Consider the following 22,214-nt stretch of genomic DNA (forward strand, 5'->3'; position numbering starts at 1 on the left):
TTAGAGGTAAGGAGGACCATGTTAAGAAGTAGTAACATTTACTAACACTAGCTATCATAGATATATGGGACACCTATTGTTATTTTTGTCTTTTTGTGAAGGATTTTGCTTGTTGTGTGCATCATGTTTCTACAACATAGTGTCAGAACAGTATTAAAATTTAACAGTAATGTGAATCTTAGAGGAGTTTCTGTCTAGAAAATGAATGTCCTTATTTGTGGGCTACTCCCAATTGCAAAGAAAGCTGTAACAAATAGCTGAGAACATTTTATTGCTGTATCTAGGGCAGGCAGCCAGAGAGGCATTACTAGATTTAAGTACCAAGTAGCAGCATACATCTGAAATTGTCAGCATATTGGTATGGTGAGGGTGGATTGTTGTCTCTTATGTAGTGCGCTTCCTCCCGTTTTATGATTTCTGTGTCTTATGTAGTGCGCTTCCTCCCGTTTTATGATTGCGGTGTCTTATGTAGTGCGCTTCCTCTCCATTTATGATTGCTGTGTCTTATGTAGTGCGCTTCCTCTCCATTTATGATTGCTGTGTCTTATGTAGTGCACTTCCTCCCGTTTTATGATTGCTGTGTCTTATGTAGTGCGCTTCCTCTCCATTTATGATTGCTGTGTCTTATGTAGTGCGCTTCCTCCCGTTTTATGATTGCGGTGTCTTATGTAGTGTGCTTCCTCTCCATTTATGATTGCTGTGTCTTATGTAGTGCACTTCCTCTCCATTTATGATTGCTGTGTCTTATGTAGTGCGCTTCCTCCCATTTTATGATTGCTGTGTCTTATGTAGTGCGCTTCCTCTCCATTTATGATTGCTGTGTCTTATGTAGTGCGCTTCCTCCCCTTTTATGATTGCTGTGTCTTATGTAGTGCGCTTCCTCTCCATTTATGATTGCTGTGTCTTATGTAATGCGCTTCCTCCCCTTTTATGATTGCTGTGTCTTATGTAGTGCGCTTCCTCTCCATTTATGATTGCTGTGTCTTATGTAGTGCGCTTCCTCCCCTTTTATGATTGCTGTGTCTTATGTAGTGCGCTTCCTCTCCATTTATGTTTTAGGATTTCAAAGCAGAAGCTTATCGTCATCTTATATGCTACCTGAGTACAGTGAGTAGTAAACACATCGGTGTGCCCATGGGGTTGAACAAATAAAGGAAATGAGTTGTTCTTTTCAAAGGATATGCCCTTGTGATGTATTTACGTAGTGTTAGCAAATGGACAGTGAACATTTCTCCCAAAATGAAGCTCTGGTTGTCCGATTATCGCAGTATCGCTGTTTGCAAAAATACATGCTTTATTTCTCCCTCTGTCTTCCTTTCTATCTAGGTAACTTTAAACAACATTCATCGGATGCAGGAATTGACTTTCCCCAGCCTTAACTCCTAATTAACTTTTTTAACATGGGCAAAAGAGGTTTTAGTCTACTTTTATGTGATAGGTTAATTTCTGGGTAGAACTGTGAAGTGCTGCAGTTATAAATAACTAGCTATCTCTAAGATATAATGAGAAAATGATTGATACATTCAGGTAGCATAGTGATAGTGACCATACTTCTCAATTTCTCAGAGTAAGAAATCTGTACAAAGCCAAAAATAACGGTGGGATGATGGCACAAAACTAGGGACATATTGTAAACTCAGGTAGTTGCTAGAATAACAGGTTTTGCATTATTATGTATTTTCTGAGGGATATGAAGTCTGAAATTCAAAGGTCTGCCATTATTTATTATTATTTAGTGACTTCAGTTTTCATGTGGGTATCTCACAATTCTATGAAAGTGGACGGGGTTACATGATTATGTATGCAAATTGAATGTTAATCAGTGCCCTGATTTTTGGCCAGTTGTACCTACTTTTCATGGGCCTTTGTCCAGATTTTTGATGTTTCCAGGTTGAGAGGTGTACCTGCACCTGAGACCTATACCTATACCTGTACCTCTGTCTATACCTGTACCTATACTCATACCTATACCTGTACTACCACATCAATGTCACCAGATAGTGTGACAAGCACCTAACCTACTATATTTCCCTCTGTGAAGTAGGCAGCCATTGCACATCGAGCAGAGCACTTCCCTAGCAACATCTAAAACCAGTTGGGATGGGAGATCACAAATTTTCTCCTGGGAAATGTCAGGAAAATCTGTTTAATTTCCCTCCATTATTGGGAAATGTGACTGAGTTCAGTTTTGCGAATGTTCACATCAAAAAAATATTTCATTAAGGAAAGGAAGCACTTGGCCAACACTACACTGGAACACACATTGCATTATGTCAAACCCACCCAAGTTGGGGGCTGCACCCCCCAACTATATATATCATCTCCGAGATTGCATTACAGTGGGGAAAAAGGGCAAATTTGTGCTGTTGGCCAACTGCTTCCTTTCCCAACTTAAATCTTTTGGGGAGGTGAACTTTTGAGAAACTGAACATTAAGTGGTTTTGCGTCGATGAAGAAAGGTTTGTGGAAGTGACCCTTCAACAAAGTGATATAGACCCGTTTTTATCACACACAAACACAGAAAATGGAAACAAATGTTGATTTTCATCCACATATTTTAATACTTTGTTAGTCAGATGGGAAGCATACATTTAAATTAATTGCATACTTAATTTTACAAAGGAGCCCAGAAGTCTGTTTAAGCAACAAATATGTGAGTTCAAGGCAAGCAGAACTTTACTAGACTGCTCCTCTCAAGTTCACAACTTTGCTGGGATACTCAGCGTCTTTTTTGTTCTGTGTTTAACTGACAGAGTAAGGGCTAGAACAGTAAAAAAGGGTAAACAGCCATGTGATAAATTATTTTTTTTTCTTTTTTAAACAGGAAATGAACTGCCAGCATTCAATACTTTCTGAGATGTAAACAGAAACAATAAAATAGTCAAGAACCACACCAGAATGTAAATAAGCAATGTCGGTAATGCTTTTCTTAACACAAGAGGACCAGACCCCCTGAGCTAGTTTATGTGCTCATTTCTGGAGCTGTGAAAAGTAAAGTATAACAGAAGAAGATGTTAAAACAATATTATTTATTTTCTTTTATTCTTTGTAGAAACTAACAGAAAATCCACTGTCCTCTGGCATATACAAAGAAAGACAAAAGACAAACTATGGAGGGGCTTGAACAGATATTAACCAAAGATGCAGAATATCCAGGACTGTGCTGTTTGTAATAATGTTTTTTTTTACAATATGATATTTATAAAATCTGAAATCACCTTTCAACTGTACAGATTTTCACAAAATCTGCACATTTTTGCCTCATACTTTTAGTCAGTTTTTCATAAAATCTGTGGTTTTCTAGCAAATCACCGAGGACCAAGGTTGGTAAATAATGACATACATTTGAGTGTCAGACTTCATTTCATTCAAAAAATGCATGCTAACACAAATCCTTTTATTCTAACAATTTTCTAAGTTTATAAGAGCAATTTTTAAAATCTGTCCTTATTTTGGGCCTTTGTCCAGATTTCTTGCATCAAGAGGTTTGCCCTATCTCCATTTTTTTGACAGTTGTGGTATGCTACAGTATTTAAAGGAATACTATGTTTATACCATGACAGGATTGTTTCCATGACAAAAGCCACTTTTTCCTGTACTTGACAGAAACATAGCATACTAATTTGGTTTATTTTATCTATTCATATTAGTTCCTCCCCCTAGTTTGAGACTGTCAATTTCCTTTTAATTTAAATGTCACTATCCCATGAAGAACACCAGGACTGAAAAATAGGCTACTGCAGAGCCTTATAACTAACACAAACATCACAGTGTGCATGTCTGCCTAACACAAAATTAGAAAAGCAGTAATGTGCCGAACATTACTTTTAGCATTATTTTTCATTTCCGCTGTTCAAGTTTTAATGCAGAACTTTTTCACTTTTAACCGAATTCTCTTTGCGCTGTACACAATTTTCCAAGCAGATGTTGTGTTTTTCATGTGATTTTCACAGCTGTTACATTTACTGGTTTTCATTAACACTGTGGAGAATTCAAAATAATGTTCATACACTTAAATATGAAGTAGTAACTGGCTATGGGCAATTAAATTACTTGTGAATACTGTTATTATAATTGTACATTACTTGCCGAATGTAATTAAGACAACACAGAAAGAAGGGAAACGAAAATGTTATAGGAATAGTCTTCACTATTTTATATCGAGACTCATAAAAGATATTTTTGAACTAAAACACGTCAGAATTGTTTGAACTGAAGAAACTTCAGTCGGTAAGGAAGAAATAGCTGCTTGAGGTAAAAGGTGCATACTGAGTGACTTGCTAAGTCAGAAAATTATACCTGGAAGTAATACAAATGTATGCAGTGTTGGAAGGTGGAATTGCTGAATAATTAATTTTAAGATGGCAAATTACATTCATCACAGCATCATCATATCTGTAAGCGGTAAAAACTGATAAGTTATTTTCTGTATTGGCATTTTTTAGGTAATTTAAAACTGCAGCTGATTTACAGAATGGACTATAAGTGTTTGCTGTAACAGTTTCTACTTTTTGTAGCTCACAGTTGCCATTCATTGAACAGAGGCACATGAATTTCGATATTAAGTGTAGAGATGTTGGATGGAGTGTCTGAATTAAGATACTTTGTTTCCCTCTTTAGCAAAGACTGTGGGTGAACAGTTAAGAAGACTTCTGTTTAATGAATGGGTCAGATCAGAAACTTTATGAATAATTCACAGTACTGTTTGATATTCCCTGATGTAGCCTGTAGGACATTGTAATTTGGAAAAGTGAATAATGTTTTGAGAAGAAAATTAAGTATTCTGACAGTAATATATACCTCACAGCAGAAAACAGTGAATTGCTCTTTACTAAGGTATAGGCATGAAACTCCACTACTGAAACTATTAAAAAAGTCTGTAGATAGAATTGAATCATAGTATGAATAGCATTAAAATGCAACTCACACAGAAAACTAACACTTGAAAAATTCAAATATTTGTGCTTTAAATCGGGTTTGTTTTAATTTTCATAGAGTTATCCACTGACAAGAATTTAGTTAGCATGAACTTGTATATAACTGCTATGGTTTTATGTTGTACGATAATGAATCTATCACAGACAATAACTTTTCAAAAAAGCGACCATCCTGATAGAGTAGCAGGATTCCAGAATGAACACAAGACATCAGTTTTTCTAGTATCATCATCTTCATAAAAAACAAAGCCTATTGACATGGAAACAGGTATTATTTCCAAAATGTTGGGTGAAGAGGATAGATTTCCATTAAAGACATTGCTAAACAAATAACCATCTCATACCCTACTGCTGTCTTTAAATTTGGATTCTGGGTAATTCTAACAGGACTTAACTTCTCAATCCTCCTGTCTCACTTTCCTTCTGTTTTTACAGTAGCATACTCACAATACAAAAATGTGATTTTTTTCTCAGTGTATAAACTTTGTAACTTTTTTAAGCTATCCAAAATGAAATATCAACCCAAGTAACTTCACCAAAACTGCAAAATTATTTACATAGTGAATAAGTTACACAGACACTTGTTCAAAGGGAATTTTTTAAATGTGCAACAACTTACATGCGCATATTTAATATTTAGTGACTGTTTAGAGTTTAATAAAAGTGTTATCAGCTAAAGAGTCGTTTTGTCTATATACTACAGTGTTAGACATTTAAGAAGATGACATTTATAACTTACATTTTCTCCTTTAAATATTCAACTCTTCAGTATTCCCACTAAATAAAAACAGGCATGCTTTACTGCTGAAAAGATTCCCAATGTGGCCATTTTCTCTCATTTACAAAAAAAAGTTAAATTAACAGCTTTCTTAATAATATAAATATAGTGATAAAAGCATCCCTCTAATAAAAAGAAGCAAACAACCTTTAAAAAAATACCCCAGACCATTTATAGTACATAGGTCACAATAACAGACCTTCGCATTGTGGTCCAGTACCTTCTGAGACAGTAGCCTAGCGACACTGAAGAATGTGCTTCATAGCAGCTCAGTGTAGAAAGATACAGTAAGTGGGTTTAGAGTACAGTGTATTTTAAATCTTAGTCCAAGTGCGATTTGGTTGCAATATGTAGGCTGTCAGCTTTTTGACCATACAGTCCTGCAAGAGTTCTTATGTCCAGCTTCATTCTGCCCATTTTTAGTTTATCCTAAAATGCAACAAAAAAAAAGAAAACTCCTGTACTCTACTAAAATATGCTGAACAGTCATTTTAAAGAAACATTGCACTTTTGCCACTCTGACTCAGTAGCTAATTAAGGATGAAGCATTCCCGATTTTCAACTTTGGTATATGACAGAAGTTCCTTTTTCTTCAGTAGTGAGTTGCAGAGTAAATATTGTGTGCATTCTCTTGTCATTTACACTGTACTTGAACTGTACTGCTGCAAGTCTGCAGACTTGTCCATTTGATGCTGTAGACGCTCTTAAAGGTAGCAAGCGTGAGAACAGCTTGACCAAGTTTTTCCCAGATACTGGAGCAATTCACTCCAACATGGCAGCACGTCCAACTTGAAAGAGAAGGCAGACACAGGCCTCCTGTCAGAGACTTGTACTGGGCACACTGGAATCTGGGAGAAAAGTTGTCTTGAGACGGTAACTCTGAGCCCTGCGAATCATATCCCGTATCTCAAGGTTAAGCTCCATCAGCTTGTTGCAGATTTCAGACAAGTTCTGATTGGAGTCCACCAGTGCAAAGGTGCCCGTCTGTCCCAAGGTTTGGTGACGGAAGTAGATATTCAGCAGTGTGTGGATTTCATCTTCAGAGCTGCTTCCAAAGATATCATTGGGCCACACACTCCTGCAGTTAAAAAAAGAACGAAAAATTAGTTATATTTTGATATTTATGACTTTGCAAATGTTTAATTTAAATAAAATAACTCTTCTCTTTGTAAATATGTGTATGTAATTAGTTCATGTTGAAAAGTATGGCTTTTTAAGAAAGTTGTCTTTTTTCAGTAAGTGCCACTGGATCTTTTAAATTCACATGCTTTATCACCAACTCAGGCAGCCAGGACCACAGTTTAATATCTCATCTGAAGGATGGCACCTCATGGAGTGCTGCACCCCCCCCCCCCCATGCTGCAATGTAATGTAAATAGAAACAAATGAATCCTATCTGGATGAAAATGTGGCTGTTTCTTATCCCAGGCCAAATGGAACTCTGAAAGGGGGGATCCATAAAAAGGGGCTGTGGCAAAACAGAGATGAAACTGAATAAGCAGGTGAGTTCTGAAATGATGGAAAATAATCTACCGTTGAATTGAGGTTGGGATTACATTAGATACCCACATAAACAATCTGTCTTCCTTGAGATAGCCTTATGTAGTGGGCAGAGACTCACCTGTACCCAACAGCAGGGTTATGATGGTGAGGAAAAGACTGAGTTTGGGCAGTAGTTGTAGGACTTGCTTGATAAAACTGGTCAAAATGAGCTAGTGTTGATGATGGGGATATGAATGCTCATATTGGGGCAGACAGAACAGTATAAGAGGATTGTCTGGGTCCACATGGGAAGGGCAACAGGAATAAAGAAGGACAGGCCATTCTAGACTTCTAACAACCGGCTTGATAGTGGCCAACAAATGGTTCAGCAAGAGACAGTCACAAGATCACATACAAGAGTGGCCAACAAGCAACTCAAGCCCCTGGGGTAGAACCATGGATTGCAGTCATCCCCAGTGAAACTGCCAGCCAACAGCATAAACCACTGGTTGCCACAATCAGCTGCAAGCATTGGTCAGAGAAGGATCTAAGACCAAGAGACCAGATCTAAGACGATGAGATTCAGATACTGACTGGAAAGAAAATTCAAGAGTTCAAGAAAAAAAATCAGGACTGAAGCACCTCAGGAAGATGAAGAAGAAATAAGTGGAGCTGATGAAGAATGGGAGTGTCTCAAACCATCATTTGTGAAGACTGTAGAACACGTATGTGGGCATGAGAGGTATGGAAATAAGGTACACAAGGAAACCTGGCTGTGGAATGCAGACGTCCAAGTAGTTATCAAAGGAAAGTAGGACTGCAGGAAAAAAGTGGGAGACAGAAAAGATGGATGAGGCTTAGAAGAAATGCTAGGTGGCTAACAAAGAGGCTAAGACAGCATTCACAAAAGCAAAGAGCAAGGCATCAGAGGCATGCTAATAGCTTTTGGCAAGTGGCTCAACAGATGGTTGAAAGAAACTCTATTAGGCTACAAGGCAACGACAGAAAGATAAAGAAGATAGTCATCAGACATAATTCATAATGGATGCCAGTAATGAATCCACAGGAAATCCTGGAGCTTCTGAATGAAGAAAATCCCACAGAAGCTGCACTGCCCAAAGCACAGTCTATAATGAAAGAGGAAAAAAAAGCCCACCCTAAAAGAAGTACAAACAGAAATAAGAAAAATGAAGTTAGGGAAAACAGCAAGTTCAAGTGAGCTCACAGCTATTGTACTCATAGACTCATAGATGAATACTAGGTTAACTGCCCTGAAGGACTATTTTAAGCCTGGCCAATAACCTGAGGTCAAAAATTAAACCCTGACCCTTGTGTCTACGATGTTAAGACCTTAACCATTATGCCAAATGCACCCATTCATAGCAGTATGGCGAGAAAAGTGTAGCCGAGGTAACTGGAAAATAAGCATTCTATGCCAGTGCACAGGAACAAAGGGGACATTCATATTCATATCTATGGGCAGTACAGAGGTATCAAACTCCTGTCACATTGCATGAAAGTGCTGGAGAGGGTAATCAATAAACAAATACGAAGAATAGTAGAAAGTAAGATGAACGAGAAGCAGTTCTGATTCAGGTCAGGATACAGCACGACTGACGATGTTTGCATTAAGAGAGATAATGGAGAAGCAGCAAGTGATGAGGAACAAGTCCAAATGGGCATTCCTAGATATGGAGAAAGCATATGACAAGGTCTCAAGAAAACTCAGTTGGGCAGTTCTGGAGTGGTTTGAAGTCCCAAAAACATTGGTGAAATTAGTGCAGGCTATGTCACAGAGGGTTTCCAGTGAGAGTAGGTATGCATCAGGATTCAGCTATAAGCTCACTGCTATTCAAACTAGTGTTGGACTATGTTAGCAAACAGTAGCACCACACAAAAAAGGCAAAAGAACTCAACCACACAGTCTGTGACCATACAAAATGAAAAAGTTTATTCTCTCTGACATCTTGGAACAGTTGCCTTCAAGGAATTGTGCCGAGACGTCAGAGAGAATAAACTTTTTCATTTTTTTATTTTGTGTGGTCACTGGCTGTGTGGGTCAGTACATTAGCAAACAGGTCAGAGGGAACATATCAACAAAACTTCTGCATGCAGACAATGTGGCATTACAAGCAGACTCTGAACAAAAACTTCAGCAAAATAAAAGTGAATAGAATGCAAAACCGAAGGCATATAAGATGAAACTGAGTACAGATAATGCAGTTGTAATAACAGCAAATCAGGGAAATCAGAAGATGAAAATTGAGACTGAAGGGGAAAATAGTGGAACAGGTTACCAGCATCAAGTATCTGGGAGGGGTGGTTCAGAAAAGGGGAAGCCTGAATGAGAAGGATAAAGCTAGACTCAGTAAGGTGCAGCCAACTGTCACAGAGCATCAGGGGTACTGTGTGACAGAAGAATGTCAAATAAGCTGAAAATGAAGGTGTACAAAGCAGTTGTGTGACCAGTACTACTTTATGGTAAAGAAACCTGGGCAGTGAAGGCAGAGCAGTTGAGAAAGTTAGAGGTGATAGAGATGAAGTGCTAGAGATGGGTGGCAGGATGCACACTGTGGGACAGATGGAGAAATTATATCAGTAGAAGTCCGAGTAGATCCAATTGCAGGTCAAGGAGAACAGATTACTGTGGCTCGGGCACATGTGCAAGAAAACAGAAGACAATTTGGTGAAGAAAACGTAGGACAGACAGGAAGAAGGCAAAAGGAAACAAGGCTATCCAGCAAATAGATGGATGGATTGTGTGACAGTTAGATATGACTGTCGATGAAGTTAAGAGAGTGGCATTGAATCTAAAGATTGATGGTGACAGTTGACGTGACACCCAGATTTCAAGTAAAAAAAATAGGAAATAGGGAGTTACTGATGATGATGATGATTATATATATTTAGACTTTAAATGGATCGTGCCACAATTACATCTTGAGGGGAACCAACAGGGCTTTGTTGTACAAACGTGTTAGCAGACAGAGAAGAACTGAAATTTTATAGGAATCCTAATTTTACCAATAATTACTTATGTTTTCATAGTAACCATCCTTAAAAAAATAAGACATAACATCATGGAGGTTCAATTAGACTTTCAGGGTTAATTTCTGATGATTCCATCTTTTGTAAGGAGGTTGATCTTTTGAGAAAGATGTTTATTGATAGACAATATCCAAATAACTTGATTTATGTATGCACTACTGAAGTTGTAAATAAACAAAAAGATCAGTTTGCTGCCATTTTACATAGGCAGAAAGATTGTCTTGACAGTGTATTTTGAAACAGATGGTTTTAGATGTTTCTACAGACAATACTAATATTAAACAAATTGTAAAAAACTGGTCTATTTTACAAACGGGGAATATGACAATGATTTTGTGATAGCCTGACATTTACATATAGAAAGGGATATATAAGGAAAAATTAGAAAGCCAGGGTTATAAGTATGATAATGACAACAAAACTAAGAAAAGAGGTATGACTAAATGTAACATGTGTAACCAGTGTAAATATGTTAATGTATGTTCTTCTGTCACTGTCCGAGGACAAATTATTCAAGTATCTGGTTATTTTAACTGTAGCACAAAAGGCATTATATATATATATTTATTGCTACATGTACAGCTTGCTCTGATTTTTTTCCACAGTGAAAATGACAAATACTCTAAAGATTAGAATATAGCAACATTGTTATGCTGTTTCTAGGTGAGATTAAACAAATATTTTTATTAAAACATTCTAGAAGTTGTCCAAATTTTAAGGCTACTTTCCTTTTTTATACTTGGGAAGTTTGCTTATTTTAACAGAGAGGGCTATTGGGAAAATCATGTCTTGTACAGGGAAATGTGTTGGCAAATATTGTTACAGGCTGACCAGTTTCTTGGTTTAAGTGAATGTATTTCAACACATATATTTTAAAAAAGAAACAATACAAAACACAAATATGAAGCCTACTGACAATCTTCAGTGGAATTGTATTAACACAACAAATTTAGGCTTTTTCCATAGAACAGGATTTCATCAGAATCACTTGCTTTACAAACTCATAAAAATTATTCACCTACAAGCCTATTGGCCAGTAAACATGGACCAATCACATTGATTCAACCATTAAAAATGCAGTGTTAACAATAAAAAAGCAGTTGGCCATGCACTCATTTTCTTTTCAAAAAATAAGAAAATCATTGTTGACATGTACAGATATTTTTCAATGACTCAATTAATTAATCCCTTAATGTAAATACATTGTAATTTGCCAGTAACAGACAACTCTAAAAATGGAGGGTTATAACCTTGATGATCTCATTTTCAAATTATCATGTTCATTTAGCTCAGGCTTCAGTGTAGCATTCAAACATAACTGCCAAGTCAGTTCCTTATATTCATGCCTGGTTTCCCAGGCCCCCTGCCAACTCTCTATTAATTTTGTTGATAATGAAAAACAGGAATTTTTTAAAACCAGGACATTCTTTTGTGTGCCTGTATAAAGCATTTGTCAATTTATGCATTCCGACATAAAGATGTTTGTATAATCTGTTCCACAGTCTTCTTTCTGTCTTTCCAGTACACAAGGAGTGGCAGGATAAACATTTTGCATCAGATACTTCCTTGGCAGTTTTGACAATTTCACATCCCAGGACTGTCTATAAACCTATTACACAGCCATCAATAACTACGTTAGGATCATCATGAATGTATTTACAGCACGTGCATACACCACATTAGTTCATCCCATATCATCCTGTAAATGTCTTAATATTGTTTTGATTTTCAAACAAACATTTTATATTAATACCTCTCTTGTAAGTTAACACAGGCATACCAGTTTTGTTTGCAAATCATTAGGGAAGATGCTGTTCCATGCTTGATTAATAACATTTCTAAAGTAGGGCACATCCATAGTGTACGGCAGAACCACAGTTAAAGTTAATCAAGATTATTCATCTTCATTTTTCTATTTTCTACCATCATCTGAGGGTTCCCCAAAATAGAGTAGAACAGAGGTATAGCTGGCACCACAATCTAGCAAACCACTACTGAACTCTTCAAGTGAGAATTAAAAAAAAAAAAACAGGTGGACAGATACATAACATGCCCCCTCCCTCCTGCCCCAACCAATCAGGTCCCATTTCATCCTCCTTCCTCCCATTTTAGTTACAAAAAAAGCATTTTGTTTTCTTTTAAACTGTAGCAAAGTGCTTGTTATATTTTACTCTCTGCATGGAGTGATACAGCACTCAGGTGTTAGTTTAAAAAATCCTTTCTCTTGTAATTTGTAGCAAACTGCTGACTACAAATGTAGGTAACAGTTGCTACAGTTTATAAGACATATGGAGTACTAAATGAAAGCATTTCTGTATAAAGTGTCTGAAAAAAGAAACAATATACTGCAATTTGAACAAGTGCTTGTTTTCAAATATTTAAATATTTACAATTTATTGATTTACTACTGTACTGTTAACGGTACTGTTAGCCAACAGGGTGCTGGTGGAAAGTGGGCTACTGTTGGCCGAAGGAGGAGAAGAAGAGGGGGAAGGCATGCCCGAAAGGAGAAAGAGAGGAGGAAGGTTAGGAGCGTGGTAGTGAGGGTAGGAACTTTGAATGTTGGCAGTATGACTGGTATAGGGAGAGAGCTGGCTGATATGATGGAGAGAAGGAAGGTTGATATATTGTGTGTGCAAGAGACCAGATGGAAGGGGAGTAAGGCCAGGTGTATAGGAGGTGGGTTCAAATTGTTCTGTCATGGTGTGAATGAGAGGAGAAATGGGGTAGGGATTATCCTGAAGGAACAATATGCCAAGAGTGTTTTGGAGGTGAAAAGGGTGTCGGATAGAGTGATGTTTATGAAGCTGGAAATTGATGGTGTAATGATGAATGTTGTTAGTGCATATGCTCCCCAAGTTGGGTGTGCGATGGATGAGAAATACAAATTTTGGAGTGAGCTGGATGAAGTGGTGGTGAGTGTACCCAAGGGTGAGAGACTGGTGATTAGAGTGGATTTCAATGGGCATGTTACTGAAGGGAACAGAGGGGATGAGGAAGTGATGGGCAGGTATGGTGTTAAGGAGAGGAATGCAGAAGGTCAGATGGTAGTGGATTTTGCGAAAAGGATGGACATGGCTGTGGTGAATACATAGTTTAAGAAGAGGGAGGAGCACAGTGTGATGTACAAGAGTGGAGGAAGATGCACACAGGTGGATTATATCTTATGCAGGAGGGCCAGTCTGAAGGAGATTGGAGACTGTAAAGTGGTGACAGGAGAAAGTGTAGTTAGGCAGCATAGAATGGTGGTCTTTAGGATGATGGTGAAAAAGAAGAGGAGGACAAGTGTGAGAGCAGTGCCAAGGATCAAATGGTGGACGCTGAAAAAAGGTGATTGTGAGGTGGAGTTCAGGGAAGAGTTAAAACAGGCACTGGGGGGCAGTGAAGAGTTACCGAATAGCAGAGATGGGTAGGGAGACAGCTAGAAAGGTGCTTGGTGTGACATCTGGACAGAGGAAGGAGGAAGTACAGGAGAGTATACAGAGGAAGAGGCTGGCAAAGAAGAAGTGGGATTGTCAGAGAGATGAAGAAAGTAGACAGAAGTATAAGGAGACGAGGAGCATGGCAAAGAGAGAGGTGGCGAAGGCTAAGGATAAGGCATATGGAGAGTTGTATGAAAGGTTGGACACTAAAGAGGGAGAAAAGGACCTGTACCGATTGGCTAGACAGAGAGACCAAGCTGGGAAAGATGTGCAGCAGATAAGGGTGATAAAGGATAGTGAGGGAAATTTACTCACAAGCGAGGAGAGTGTGTTGATCAGATGGGAAGAGTACTTTGAGGGGCTGATGAATGAAGAGAATGAGAGAGAGAGAAGGTTGGATGATGTGAGGATAGTGAATCAGGAAGTGAAACAGATTAGCAAGGAGGAAGTACGGACAGCTATGAAGAGGATGAAGAATGGAAAGGCTGTTGGTCCAGATGACATACCAGTGGAAGCATGGAAGTGCTTAGGAGAAATGGCAGTGGAGTTCTTAACCAGATTGTTTACTGAAATTTGAAGTCAGAGGATGCCTGAGGAGTGGAGAAAAAGTGTTTTATTATCTATTTTTAAGAATAAGGGGGATGTGCAAGTTGTAGTAACTACAGAAGGATAGAATTGATCATTCACAGTTTGAAGTTATGGGAAAGAGTAGTGGAAGCTAGGTTAAGAAGGGACGTGATGATTAGTGATCAGCAGTATGGTTTCATGCTGGGAAAGATCACTACAGATGCAATGTTTGCTCTGAGACTGTTGATGGAGAAATATAGGGAAGGTCAGAAGGAGTTGCATTGTATCTTTGTGGACTTGGAGAAAGCATATGATAGGGTGCCTAGAGAGGAGTTGTGGTATTTTATGAGGAAGTCAGGAGTGGCAGAGAAGTATGTAAGAGTTGTACAGGATATGTACAAGGGTAGTGTGACAGTGGTGAAGTCTACAGTGGGAGTGACAGATCCATTTAAGGTGGTGGGATTACATCAAGGATCAGCTCTGAGCCCTTTCTTATTTGCAATGGTGATGGACAGGTTGACAGATGAGATGAGACAGGAGGCCCCATGGACTATGATGTTTGCAGATGACATTCTGATCTGTAGTGAGAGTAGGGACCAGGTTGATGAGACCCTGGAGAGGTGGAGATATGCTCTAGAGAGGAGAGGAATGAAGGTCAGCGGGACTAAGACAGAATATGTGTGTGTGAATGAGAGGGAGGATAGAGGAATGGTGAGGATGCAGGGAGTAGAGGTGGCGAAGGTGGATGAGTTTAAATACTTGGGATCAACAGTTCAGAGTAATGGTGAGTGTGGAAGAGAGGTGAAGAAGAGAGTACAGGCAGGATGGAGTGGGTGGAGAAGAGTGTCAGGAGGGATTTGTGACAGACGGGTACCAGTAAGAGTGAAAGGAATCAGTATATTAGAGGGTCAGCTCAGGTTGGATGGTTTGGAGACAAAGTCAGAGAGGCGAGATTGCATTGGTTTGGACATGTGCTGAGAAGGGATGATGGGTATATTGGGAGAAGGATGCTAAAGATGAAGCTGCCAGGTAACAGGAAAAGAGGAAGGCCTAAGATAAGGTTTATGGATGTGGTGAGAGAGGACATGCAGGCAGTTGGTGTGACGGAGCAATATGCAGAGGACAGGAAGAAATGGAAACAGATGATCCGCTGTGCCGACCCCTAACGGGAACAGCCAAAAGAGAAGAAGATGACAATTTATTGATTTAAATTTAAGTGGTATTTTATTATCATTGCTAAAATGTTGTTCTTGTGTAGGTGTTATTTTATGGTATGTATTCTGATGTAGTCTGCATATTGGAAAACAAGCACTCAGTCTGTTTGCTTTTATGACAATGAAGTGCATGTATTATTAATTTTCATATCTGACAGAGTTGAAAGTGTAAGTTGGAAATAAAATTTGGGTAGGAAATCAGTGTACTGATTAGAGATGGAAGTGAGGATCAGATACATCAGAAAGAAACAGTAGACAGACGGAATGCTGCTTTTGCCATTTTGCATACAAGGGGAGAGAGACTGTTTTCATAACAGGAGACATTAATAACTAATAATTATTAAGTAACAAGCAGTAACAAATGAAGGGGTGATGGCCACAGGATTACTTGTATGGCATAATATAAAGTAATGATTGTTCCAATGTACAGGAAATTAAAATCGGAAAGTAAACTTGGCTAATACAGTGTACTGTGACATGACTGGTGTCATTAAGGTACCAGCTGGTGTGGAGATCCCTATAAACTGATTTTCTGAAAAATAATTCTATGGTTGGTTTGTCACAGGGTGATTGGAAGATTATTCCATTGTTTAAGAAAACAAACATAAAACCTGGTGCTAGGTTGTGACGAGAATGATTCTGAGTGCAGATTACAGGCTAGAAAATACCTCTGGATTAGTGAGTTTGTGGCAAGATGGTTAAATGAGAGTAGTACTAAGTGAAGAATTTAGTTCAAGGTATAATTTTTCAACAGGCATCTCTTCAGGTTGGAACCATCACTGTCTAGGATCTGTAGCAATCTCAGAGTTAACAGGTCATTTAGTGGTTACGGACACACCACTCTTTCACTGAGTATGTGAGAAACCCTGTCTGCCACAGAAAAGCTGATTTGTAGTTAAAACTTACTGCTTTAGAAATATTGATAGACAGCTAGATAGATAGATAGATAGACAGATAGACAGACAGATATAATTGAGATAGCCTGTTTTTTTATTTTTACATTTTGGTCACTGACTGGTCCTTAACGAGTTCACTGATGACCAGTGGTAGTGGTGCAGTGGTAGCATTGTCACCTCACAGCAAGAGGTTCTCCAGTTTGATTCTTAGCTGGGCTGCCTTCTGTATGGAGTCTACATGTCCTCCCTGCATTTGTGTGGGTTTCCTCTGGGTGCTTCAGTTTCCACCCACGTTACAAACACACAGGTCTGGAGTGTTTCTCCCCAGGCACCTCTCCTCTGCTGAAAGTTGGCTTTGTTCCAAGTTGGACTTTCCAGATAAACAAATGTTAAATAAATAATCAATAAATATTATCAGCATAAGACAAAGCTGGAAGCACAGATTTTGTAGGTATGTAGGTTTTTTTTCCTCCTCGTAAAGATCAATAAACAGAAAGTTTGCCTGCATTTCCTTTTCACTGACAGATGTCTTGATACACTTTATGCAACAATTTATGATTAAAGCCAGCTTGTTGCTGCAGAGGTAGAACATCCATCTGTGATGTGACTGCAATTTGATTAGCATCCTGGGTGCAGGAGGGCGTGTCTGGGTTATACTCCATCAGATGGAGATGGAGACCAGTTAGCCTGTCTCAGGGGGAAGGAGAGAGAGAGACACACAGACTAACCACTTTCTGGATCACTTCCTGGTGGGGAATATTGTGACATTTACCTGACAAGAGGGATACTTAACAGAGCTCAAGAATAACAGAGGACATGAAAGCACTGGATGCACATGACAGTGGTGCAAGAGCAGAGGTACTGATGCCATTGTAAACCTGCATACACATCACTGTAGTGCTTCATATGGCTGACATAGGTTTGTGCAAAAATTACTGTCTCCTATAAGATGATGGAAGTTATAAAAAGTTTTCTACATTTCACTAGTTACCAAAGTCCTGTAGTTATTCTACCCCAGAGGTGGGAGACCATGATAGATCTTGAGATAATTCGGTATATGGTGAAGATGGTGGACTTCTCGTGGCCCATGGAGGTGAGAAGGGACCAGTTCCTCAAAGAATAGTACATCATTAGACTGCAAGTGTATTGGTTAGTGTTTTCACAGAGCTTCTTTTATATTACTTTGCACAACACATTACAGTTCAGTGGTGCTAAAGGTAGCATATTCAGCTTTGGTACAGAAGGCTGTGGGTTTTATTCCCACATCAGGTAGACCTACTGCTGGCACTGCAGTGCAGCATAAGGGGGGGGTCGTGCTGCATTTCTGAGTGTGCCATCCTCCAGATGAGTTGTTAAACTGAGGCCCCATCCTTCTAAGCTTGTGGTAGCTCAGGTAGAAGTGAATGATCCCATGGCATCTATCAAATGCAGAAGGGAAAGTTTCCCAGTGGCCTGGCTAAATTTCCCCTTGTAGTGTAAATACCACCTTGGGTCTCCCATGAAAAGAGGATATTAGCCTAGTGGGACAAGTCTGGTCAACAAAGGATAAATTAAATAAATACATAAATGTCTTCCTAAAAGGACGGAACACAATAATTTGACTCATTTTGTAAATCTGACTTGGCAAACATCCTTAGAGCTGATGAAACATGCCAATAAAAACTTAAGGACAGTAGTCATTTTTTTGGTGTATCTGTTTGAGAATTAACAATCATGTGGTGCTATTAAATATATTAATGATGTTGGGAGCTATCGAACCTCACAGTCCCTTAAATGTTACGTACTACAAGCATGAAGATTTCAGAGAAACTCACCTGCACTTCCTTATCTGCCTGAGAGCGGCAGCAAGATCATTGCCTTTCAGACAGTCCAGCATCGACTGAATCGCAGCCTCTGATGAAGTGAAGCTCGGCTCAGATAATGCATCTTTCTCACATGCCGGCTCAGCTGTAAGGGTGAGAGTAGCCTCCTTCAGGTTCTTCTTCAAGTCACTTAGCTCTTTCGACATGTTAAGTAGCTGTAGGAATGAGGAAGAATTAGTTATGCAAAATAAGTAATATTTTTGTGTGAGTGAATAATATTGGATTAAAGGTTACACTAAAGGGCAACCATTAGTGATTCTTGTGAAAAAGAATATATCACTTTAGCTTAGTTAATACCCCCCACATGTACTCTCTTGCTCTGTGAGTAAGAAGACAAATAAGATCTGTCATGCCAAGCTCTGAGCTCCCCTCAGTCTCAGAGTTTGAGGGTGTCTTAATGCATGGCAATCTTTGAGCTGCAATTCTCCTTTATTTTTATACAAAACACTTCTGTCATTGATCATGCTTGGGATAGCTAAAGTTATACCTGACCTTATACCATCTCCACTATTGCTAGTGTCTTTAATTTCCCATACTGTATTTCAGCTTTTCCACAGCACCACTGACTTTGATAGTGGAATACTAGATGGAGTATTTGACCTTCCTGCTAAGCTCATTCTATTTCCTATTGGTTGAAGTATATACCCTGTTTAAATGACAGCATATTTCTATCAGTCATAAAAACTGACTTATGTTTGCTCCATGCCTTCTTGAATTTTCACACTGTATTTGGCAACACTTCCCAATTGGGAAGACTGTTCTGGTCACGTAACACTCTTTTTGTAAGAAAAAGAAATGTGTGCTTGTACTTGTGTGTACACTATTACAGAACCTTTGATGTAAGATAAACCACTGTATGAATTTAAATAACATAAAAAATCAGCAAATTTAAGTAACACTTTCATCCTCTGTGCTTCAGGATTTCATCCAACTGACAATACAAATACTTTAACTTAAATTTATACATCTTGTGTAATCAAATAATGTTGAATTAAGATTTATGTACTTTGTAAGCGACATAGTTGAGTCATTTTTGGTCGACTCAAAAATTGTTGATCACAGATGATTGAGTTCTGATTTATTAACCATACATAAGAGAGAGAGACAGAGAAGGACCTCTCCCTACCAAGACACATGTTAAAGTCCATTCTGGTAATTTGATAGATGAGAGTTGCCAGATTGAGTTTGGTAGATGGTGAGTCAATTCTGTGCAATTCAACAGGTTATGATGATGCTACACTCAAATTTGCTTGCATCCCTTCTGGACCATTACTTACTATATATTTTAAATTATACAATAAATGCTCACTACTATTCAAAATCAAACATGCTGACTGAACACCCAACCAGCATGACTCTAGTAAATTAAGCATATATCAATAGAAAAAAGTCCAGCCGCTGAAGTACCATTGAGCATCCAGGCTTTCTATTAGCATATGCTGATAGACAAAGCAAAATATGAGAAGAGTCCGGTACGTTCTGCAAAACTAGACAGAAACGTATCTGATTTTGATTATATATTTGCACTGTCCTTCGTAAGTCTTTATTTTTTTAATATTTTAAAAAGGAAAAGATAGCAATGGAGATTCTGTTCCGATGTGTGCCGTACACTGATGCACTGTGCACTGTGCAATACATCAGTACAGGGAAGAGAAAGAGGAACAAGACTGAAGTGCTGTTGTACAAATACATTATTTAGGAAAGGAAAGTGACTTCTTTCTTAAATAATGTCATTGTATAATACCAATAAGCCAATCCTGTTTGTGGGTATATGATGATTTACCCAAAGCTGGCTTTGTTTAATCATTGCGGCTTCGCTCTCATGATCAACCCACAGCAACCATGGATAAATCCTGATATACCTATGCTAAGTCTTGAATTGTTGTTTAATTATATTTTCTCTCTCTTCAACACCTTTTTTTGTGTGTAAAGCTGGCAGTCTCTTGGTTTTGTTTTACTTTGGAGATGGTTAATCACTTTTATTGTTTCCTTTTTCTGTCTTTTCCTTGTGACAATGTATTCAATTATTCCAATCTATCCTTCTCATCTCTTTTTTATGGTTGTGACTTAGAGAGTACAAAACATTAATAATCTCTTCAAAATGTAGTCCTGCCTGCCCTATATAATTCAAAAATGAGGTTTCCAGAACTGCACACGAAACTGCGTATGGTGTCTCACCAACTGTACATACAGAGGTGTAACAGATTCCTGTTTTATACTAACAGCACCTCATTGTTTTGAACCTCCTGTTCTACCACTCATTTCCTGCTGCAATCGCATATTGCTTGGTTATTTCATATGAGTATGCCAGGTCCCTATCTATGCTTCCCTATCCTATAGTTTGTTCTTTGTTTGCAGTTTGTTTCTAGCTACATTGCTTTGCATTAATTTTGAGCAGATACACTTTATTCTGTTCCTTATCTCTTTTTATTGTATCTATTATTTTTCAGTCATATTGTATAACTTTATGTTAAAGCACTCATACCGTAGACCTCCTAGGAGCCATGGAGCCACACTCTGTATTTTTAATCCACATTTTGTATAATGCTATGTTAGATTCCTTGCCAAAAAGATCATGTCCAAAGAATTGTCTTTGGCCTGCTGTCTTAATTCCTTATTAGGGTGGACCCTCGGTCAAGGAGAATCAGCCTCCAAAGTACCTACCTGGATTCAGAAACTACAGCAAAGGTCAGTTGGTCCAGGATTCTCAGTGAATGTGAGTCAGTGAATGTTACCTAGCTAAATAGGGAGTGTTGTTTTACAGTTTGCTGTTTGAGTTGTTATTCAATGATGTTCCTGTGTGATTGTGTTCTTCTGCACATGTCTGAGAAATGTCTGCTAATGTCCAGCTCCTGCAAGCACAGGCTAGTAATTATTTTAAACAAATGTCCCATATTTAGCTCTATGCATGTAGCAAACAGTACATCATTAGTTCAAACTTTAACTTTACAAGTAATGGATCCTACTCGTACCTAAAATCAAAATGCCTGCAGTCTTGTTATCTTTCCCTGCAATCATGGGACACATTTAGTTGAATGCCACCCATTTCACTGAAAACCAAACTAATGATCTATAGACAGTGACATACTTTAACTATATGGTGACCTTGGGGTTAGTTGTGTTAGTTTGTGAATGCATTGGGCACAGTCTCCTGCATGGCTATGTCTGCCATGTAAAAAAAAGTGTCCCTAGATGACCTGTTTGGTCTTCTACTTGAACAAAAGGGTTTGCCAAAGTAGGCACAGATGAGATAAGCCATATTCTTTGATCAGTAAGTGAACCCACAACATCAATGCCCTCTGTCTTCTCTTTACATGTTTTATTACCATTTAATTGTCTCCCTCATTGTCTCAAACACCAGCAGGTGAAAATATCTCTCCTTCTACAAAAGGTGAATGAACCACACACACACACACACACACACACACGCACACGCGCACGCGCACACACACACACACACACACACACACACACACACACACACACACACACACACACACACACACACACACACACATATCCCTTTTCGAGATGTACACCCCCCAGATGACATCTCTCCTACCGACTGGTATATCTTTCTCTGTTGATCAGTCTTAATCTTACAATGTAGTGGTTTAAAATTCATACCAGGCGGTATGTCTCATTGCAAAACATCTGCTTAACTACCCCCTGTACTGTCTCACAAACAATTTTATAAGTACTAATGGCAGATGGACAGACAATTTCACTACTGACTATTCTCATGCTCTCTGGAGCTTCTCTCCTCTATTTAACATGGCTACCTTTCTGAAGGGAAACACAATACACTGTGAGAATAAAAAACGTATTTATGTCTGTGCATTTCTGAAGGGTTGAGCAGTGACTCTACATTTATCGTGTACCCAGTAATTAACCAGAACATTGTCATTCAATGATCGTGCCATATGCGATGATCAGCCAAGCACCATATTTTTCCTGCATTTCCCCCTTCCTGAAAAGAATGAGACTGGGATTAAGCATTACTCCGTC

General features: G+C 38.6%; 1 protein-coding gene across 7 annotated transcripts in view; it reads right to left on the reverse strand.

Moving 5' to 3' along the window:
- Positions 1 to 4,947: 4,947 nt before the first annotated feature.
- FRY (FRY microtubule binding protein) overlaps positions 4,948 to 22,214 on the reverse strand; it is a 2,210,679-nt gene continuing 2,193,412 nt past the window's right edge. For all 7 annotated transcript variants that reach the window (XM_044073229.1, XM_044073230.1, XM_044073228.1 and 4 more), the window contains 2 exons: positions 18,159 to 18,361; positions 4,948 to 6,793 (listed from right to left, as the gene is read on the reverse strand). In XM_044073229.1, coding sequence (XP_043929164.1) covers positions 6,535 to 6,793; positions 18,159 to 18,361 — 462 coding nt within the window. In that variant the 3' untranslated portion in view covers positions 4,948 to 6,534. The remainder of the gene's footprint in view (positions 6,794 to 18,158; positions 18,362 to 22,214) is intronic.

Source organism: Protopterus annectens, chromosome 5.part1 (assembly GCF_019279795.1).
Source record: "Protopterus annectens isolate FY-2018-M chromosome 5.part1, PAN1.0, whole genome shotgun sequence".
Classification (NCBI taxonomy): Eukaryota; Metazoa; Chordata; order Ceratodontiformes; family Protopteridae; genus Protopterus; species Protopterus annectens.